Below are 7,500 nucleotides of genomic sequence, written 5' to 3' on the forward strand. Positions count from 1 at the left end.
GCTACAACCCTAGTTGGAAAAGCAGGATGCTATAAGCCCAGGGGCCCCAACAGGGAAAATAACCCAGTGAGGAAAGGAACTACAGAAATAAGGAAAAATAAAACATTTTAAGAATAGTAACAATATTAAAATAAATATTTCCTATTTAACCTATAAAAACTTCAACAAAACAAGAGGAAGAGAAACTAGATAGAAAGGTGTGCCCGAGTGTACCCTCAAGCAAGAGAACTCTAACCCAAGGTAGTGTAAGACCATGGTACAGAGGCTAAAGCACTACCAGAGAATAAAGAACAATGGTTTGATTTTGAAGTGTCCTCCTAGAAGAGCTGCTTACCATAGCTAAAGAGTCTCTTCTACCCTTACCAAGAGAAAAGTAGCCACTGAACAATTACAGTGCAGTAGTTAACCCCTTGGGTGAAGAAGAATTGTTTAGCAATCTCAGTGTTGTCAGGTGTATGAGGATAGAGGAGAATCTGTAAAGAATAGGCCAGACTATTCGGTGTCTGTGTAGGCAAAGGGAAAGGACCGTAACCAGAGAGAGGGATCCTATGTAGTACTGTCTGGCCAGTCAAAGGACCCCATAACTCTCTAGCGGTACTACTACTGGTACTACTACTACTACTATTACTACTACTACTGTTGCTGCACCTGGTGGTGCTGTTTATATGTCAGTAACAGTAACATAAAACATTACCCACATAACCCAAATAAAAAAAAAATCAAAATCAAAATCACAATGGTACCGAAATAAAAGAAAATTGAAAGAAAGTGAACAGAGGTTTTGAGAAAATCGGGCTGAAATCTGAGAAGGATAATGAAAAAAAAAAAAGGGGAAAGAATAAAGAGACGGGGGTCGAAAGGTCACAAAAAAAAAAGACCAAAAGGGGAAACCTTGGTAAATATGAGACAATAAAGAAATTCGAGAGAAATTTCTAATTGAGCGAATGCAAGGAAGTGAAAAAAATCCTAGAAATGATGGCAACAAAGGGGACAGGATAAAGAAGCAGAGAAGACGATGCGAAAATGTTGCAGGGAATAAAAAGGGCAAACGAAGAAAGAGTGACAAAGGAAACTACAAAGGACGAAAGACAAAAGAAACACAAAATAAGATCAACAGATGGCTTTGATGTTTGTACTCTTCCATTACGGACTACATTCAAAAGCAAGAGCTTAATCACACCTATTGAAAACGTTCTGACTGGTGATCGCCGGACTGGGGTTCGAGTCCCGCTCAATTTTGATAATTTTATGCAGTCTGCAACCTCTCCATCCTTGTGAGCTAAAGATGGGGGATTTCGAGGAGCCGATAAGTCTATCTGCTGAGTCATCAGTAGCCATTGCTTGGCTCTCCCTGGTTCTAGCTTGGATGGAGGGGAAGCTTGAGCGCTGATCAATATATGTATGGTCACTCTCTATGGCATTGTCCTGCTAGCAAGGGTATTGTCACTGTCCTTGCCTCTGTCATTCATGACCGGCCTTTAAACATTTAAAATCTCGGAAGGAGTAAATGATTTAATTCATAAATTACTTTCTTCCTGAACAGGATAAAGTGTCTGCCCTTTTCATAAGCCATGTGTCCTTTTAAAAAGGATACACGCCCACAAATCATATATCCTTTTCATCCTTTTTCCTTTGGCAGCGAGATCCCACCTCGATGAATGGTTTGTGTGTGTGCAAGCGTGTGTCTGTGTATGTCTCCTCACAGATGCCAAATCCAGATGAGATAGTGTCCCTCAACCTAACGAGGTAGAGGCTCTAATGGGCCTCTCTAGGGAGAGTAATCTGGTGAATAGAGTGGATAGGGAGGGAATCAATGGGCCGAATCGGATAGAGGGTAGGGGGTTGGGATGGCGGAACGTACGAGAGGATGGAGGGGGGGGGGGGGGGGTTTGAGAAGGTGAGTCATGGGTGCGGTTTAAGAACCACATGTCGTCTTCATCATTCTCTTTCTAATCGATCTGGTTCTTGATCTTTCGACTAATTGGGATGATTTTGTTACTCTCTTTCGGATTCGATGACTTATTCAATTAAGGTCATCCCTCCGCCTCTCTGGCTCAACTACTGAGAACCTGGATCTTGGAGTCTGGTTTAGTTTTCCAGGTCATCATTTTCGTTCCTTTCAGAACAGATGGGATGTTTTCCAGGTTTTCATACCTTGCCAGAGAAATTATCTTTTTAATTTAGTACGTCTCATTTAATTCACAGATTACATTATACTAATTAATAACTTACATCATGTTTAATGTGGAATGAATTAACAAGACACGCGCCGCTGACATTTGGAAAAACACAACGGACTTGAATAAGTAAAGTATATTACAAAACAGCGGATCTTAATATGTAAAATATATTACAATGACAATTTTCTTAAAATACCACAAAAATCAGAATGGAAAAAAATAATATTTCCATATATATTTTTTTTTACATAAAAACAATTCACGTGTAAAAAATTAACATTTTAACATATACGAGTTTCTTTAAAAATTGAATCCGGAGCTATTCAATAAAAAGCAAAAGAAAAAAATACTGGTACCGGCTGTTGGAAAGAATAAAAGAAAACGTTACTAAAGCCATTAAGCGACTCTTGAACCAATTACAAAGTTTGACAAAAGAAAAAAAAACGAAAAAAAAGTCAAGATTACTGAAATGTAAAATACCACGCAACTCGATATTGAAAGATTCAGTACTTCGGAGTTGCACACCAGCAAATTAGAAATTAAAGAAAGGATCGGTGAAAATTACATATATAAAACCTACAGCGTTAGAAAAAATCTTTTTTGAAAATTACATATATAAAACCTACAGCGTAATAGAAATTCTATTTTGAAAATTACATACACAAAGCATAACAGAAATTCTATTTTGAAAATTATATGTACAAAATTTAGCGCATAAGAAAAATTATATTTTGAAAATTACATAATATAAAACCTAGAGCGTAAGAGAAATTACATATAGAATCAAGAGCGTAAGAGAAATTCTATTTTGAAAATTACATAGATAAAACCTAGAGCGTAATAGAAATTCTATTCTAAAAATTACATAATATAAAACCTAGAGCGTAAGAGATATTTTATTTTGAAAATAACATATAAAATCCTGAGCGTAAGAAAAATTCTATTTTGAAAATTACATATATAAAACCTAGAGCGTAATAGAAATTCTATTTTGAAAATTACATATACAAAGCATAACAGAAATTCTATTTGGAAAATTACATGTATAAAATTTAGAGAATAAGAGAAATTCTATTTTGAAAATTACATAATATAAAACCTAGAGCGTAAGAGAAATTACATATAGAATCTAGAGCGTAAGAGAAATTCTATTTTGAAAATTACATAATATAAAACCTAGAGCGTAATAGAAATTCTATTTTGAAAATTACATTCACAAAGCATAACAGAAATTCTATTTTGAGAATTACATGTACAAAATTTAAAGCATAAGAGAAATTCTATTTTGAAAATTACATATAGAATCTACAGCGTAAGAGAAATTCTATTTTGAAAATTACATAGATAAAACCTAGAGCGTAATAGAAATTCTATTTTGAAAACTACATTTACAAAGCATAACAGAAATTCTATTTTGAAAATTACATGTATAAAATTTAGAGCATAAGAGAAATTCTATTTTGAAAATTACATATAGAATCTACAGCGTAAGAGAAATTCTATTTTGAAAATTACATATACAAAGCATAACAGAAATTCTATTTTGAGAATTACATGTACAAAATTTAGAGCATAAGAGAAATTCTATTTTGAAAATTACATATAGAATCTAGAGCGTAAGAGAAATTCTATTTTGAAAATTACATATAGAATCTACAGCGTAAGAGAAATTCTATTATGAAAATTACATAGATAAAACCTAGAGCGTAATAGAAATTCTATTTTGAAAATTACACATAGAATCTAGAGCGTAAGAGAAATTCTATTTTGAAAATTACATATATAAAACCTACAGCGTTAGAACGTAAGAGAAATTCTATTTTGAAAATTACATATATAAAACCAACAGCGTTAGAACGTAAGAGAAATTCTATTTTCACACTGAACGATTAGACAGAAACAGTATTTCCTATGGCCATGAGGCCCAGATTGCGAAAGAGTCGTGTGAAAATAATTTTTCAAAGATCATATATAACATATAAAAATACCATGACAAAAATAATGTTTAAAAATTTGTTCATTATAAAATGTCACAAGAGGAAATGGAAAAAAATCTTAATTAAATGCTATGATAAAAAGAAAAACGATGATAATTAAAAGCTATTACAATATCTTTCCTATATTAAAAAGGGCAACTGTCTGGCTACACCCACACACACCCACACACATACTCACTCATACACAAACACACATTTTATATATATGTGTATTTATATGTGTATATATATGTGTGGTATATATATATATATATATATATATATATATATATATATATATATATATATATATATATATATATATATATATATTCAGCTCTCGCCATCCCTTGGATATTGGGAAGAGAAAGTAGTCATACCCTGGTGAGAGAAGGTACGTGTGCGTGAGTGCATATCTATCGGAATATCTAGCCGTCATGTTTGACGGTTCGCATCCAATATTTACTATAAAATGAATAAGTTAAAAAGTGGAAAAACACTATAAAGTGTAAGGCTCTGCAAAACTGAAATTCCAAAGAAATAATCTTAAGCAAAATGAAACAAAAGTAGATCGCAGGCAAGAGAGTTCTGGCATAAGGCCAACTTCACCTCAAACGAAAGGGAAAATTCATGTTTAAGGTTAATCCCTATTCTGTCAGGGAGTGTTTGAAAACTCAGTGATGCTCAGTGCGAATACATTAGATAAATAGATAGATAAAAAAAAAAAGATCGACTGGACTTGCCCCAGGGTAAAGAAAGCAAGAAAATTTACGAAAACAAGATAATCAACGATAAAAATTATATTCAGAATAACCAGAAAATCAATGATGACAAAGGTATTCAGGAAAACATGATAACCCACTATAAAAATGGTATTCGGGAAAACAAGATAATCAACGATAAAAATGGTATACAGGAAAACAAAATAATCAACGATAAAAATGGTAATCAGGAAAACACAATAATCAACGATAAAAATGGTATTCAGAAAAACAATAATCAACGATAAAAATGGTATTCAGGAAAACACAATAATCAACGATAAAAATGGTATTCAGGAAAACGAAATAATCGATGATAAAAATGATAGGAAAACAAAATAATCGACGATAAAAATGATATTCAGGCAAACAAGATAATCGACGATAAAAATTGTATTTCAGAAAACAAAATAATAAAAAATAAAAATTGTATTCCAGAAAACAAAATAATCGACGATAAAAATGATATTCAGGAAAACAAGATAATCGAAAATAAAAATTGTATTCCAGAAAACAAGATAATCAACGATAAAGATTGTATTCGGGAAAACAAGATAATCGACGATATTATAATTATTATTAATACTAGCCAAGCTACAACCCTAGTTGGAAAAGCGAGATGTTATAAGCCCAAGGGCTCCAATAGGGAAAAATAGCCCAGAGAGGAAAGGAAATAAGGAAATAAATAAATGATGAGAATGAATTAACAATAAATCATTCTAAAAACAGTAACAACGTCAAAACAGATATGTCCTATATAAACTATAAAGACTCATGTCAGCCTGGTCAACCTAAAAACATTTGCTTCAACTTTGAACTTTTGAAGTTCTACTGATTCAACTACCCGATTAGGAAGATCATTCCACAAATTTGTAACAGGTGGAATAAAACTTCTAGAATACTGTGTAGTATTGAGCCTCATGGTGGAGAAGGCCTGGCTATTAGAATTAACTGCCTGCCTAGTATTACGAACAGGATAGAATTGTCCAGGGAGATCTGAAAGTAAAGGATGGTCAGAGCTATGAAAAATCTTATGCAATATGCATAATGAACTAATTGAACGACGGTGCTAAAGATTAATATCTAGATCAGGGATAAGAAATTTAATAGACCGTAAGTTTCTGTCCAACAAATTAAGATAAAAATCATCAGCGGAACACTAGACAGGAGAACAAAACTTAAAACAAGGCAGAAGGAAAGAATTAAAACACTTCTTCAGAATAGATTGATCACCGAAAATCTTGTAAGACTTACTTAATAAGCCAATTTTTTGTGCAATTGAAGAAGACACAGACCTAATGGTATTCAGGAAAACAAGATAATCAACGATAAAAACGGTATTCAGAAAAACAAGATAATCAACGATAAAAATTGTATTCAGTTAAACAAGATAATCAACAGTAAAAAATGGTATTCGGGAAAACAAGATAATCAACGATAAAAATTGTATTCAGTTAAACAAGATAATCAACGATAAAAATTGTATTCAGTTAAACAAGATAATCAACGATAAAAATTGTATTCAGTTAAACAAGATAATCAACGGTAAAAAATGGTATTCGGGAAAACAAGATAATCAACGATAAAAATTGTATTCAGTTAAACAAGATAATCAACGATAAAAATTGTATTCAGTTAAACAAGATAATCAACGGTAAAAAATGGTATTCGGGAAAACAAGATAATCAACGATAAAAATTGTATTCAGTTAAACAAGATAATCAACGATAAAAATTGTATTCAGTTAAACAAGATAATCAACGGTAAAAAATGGTATTCGGGAAAACAAGATAATCAACGATAAAAATTGTATTCAGTTAAACAAGATAATCAACGATAAAAATTGTATTCAGTTAAACAAGATAATCAACGGTAAAAAATGGTATTCGGGAAAACAAGATAATCAACGATAAAAATTGTATTCAGTTAAACAAGATAATCAACGATAAAAATTGTATTCAGTTAAACAAGATAATCAACGGTAAAAAATGGTATTCGGGAAAACAAGATAATCAACGATAAAAATTGTATTCAGTTAAACAAGATAATCAACGATAAAAATTGTATTCAGTTAAACAAGATAATCAACGGTAAAAAATGGTATTCGGGAAAACAAGATAATCAACGATAAAAATTGTATTCAGTTAAACAAGATAATCAACGATAAAAATTGTATTCAGTTAAACAAGATAATCAACGGTAAAAAATGGTATTCGGGAAAACAAGATAATCAACGATAAAAATGGTATTCAGGAAAAACAAGATAATCAACGATAAAAAAATTGGTATTCAGGAAAACGAGATAATCAACGATAAAAATGGTAATCGGGAAAACAATTTAATTAACGAGAAAAATGGTATTCGGGAAAACAATTTAATCAACGGTAAAAATGGTATTCAGGAAAACAAGATAATCAACGATAAAAAATGGTATTCAGGAAAACAAGATAATCAACGATATAAATGGTATTCGGGAAAACAATTTTATAAACGATAAAAATAGTATTCAGGAAAACAAGATAATCAACGATAAAAATGTTATTCGGGAAAACAATTTAATTAACGATAAAAATGGTATTCAAG

The 7,500-nt window shown here is 31.7% G+C and overlaps 1 protein-coding gene across 1 annotated transcript in view; it reads left to right on the plus strand.

Annotated features, from left to right (window-relative positions):
- Positions 1-7,500, plus strand: part of LOC137626166 (leucine-rich repeat and coiled-coil domain-containing protein PF3D7_0703800-like) — a 12,863-nt gene that overhangs the window by 5,112 nt on the left and 251 nt on the right. The window contains exon 2 of the mRNA XM_068357244.1: positions 7,356-7,500. This exon is cut by the window's right edge and continues 251 nt beyond it. Within this exon, the coding sequence (XP_068213345.1) occupies positions 7,356-7,500 (145 nt within the window). The remainder of the gene's footprint in view (positions 1-7,355) is intronic.

The sequence above is a fragment of the Palaemon carinicauda genome, chromosome 33, assembly GCF_036898095.1.
Source record: "Palaemon carinicauda isolate YSFRI2023 chromosome 33, ASM3689809v2, whole genome shotgun sequence".
Lineage (NCBI taxonomy): Eukaryota > Metazoa > Arthropoda > Malacostraca > Decapoda > Palaemonidae > Palaemon > Palaemon carinicauda.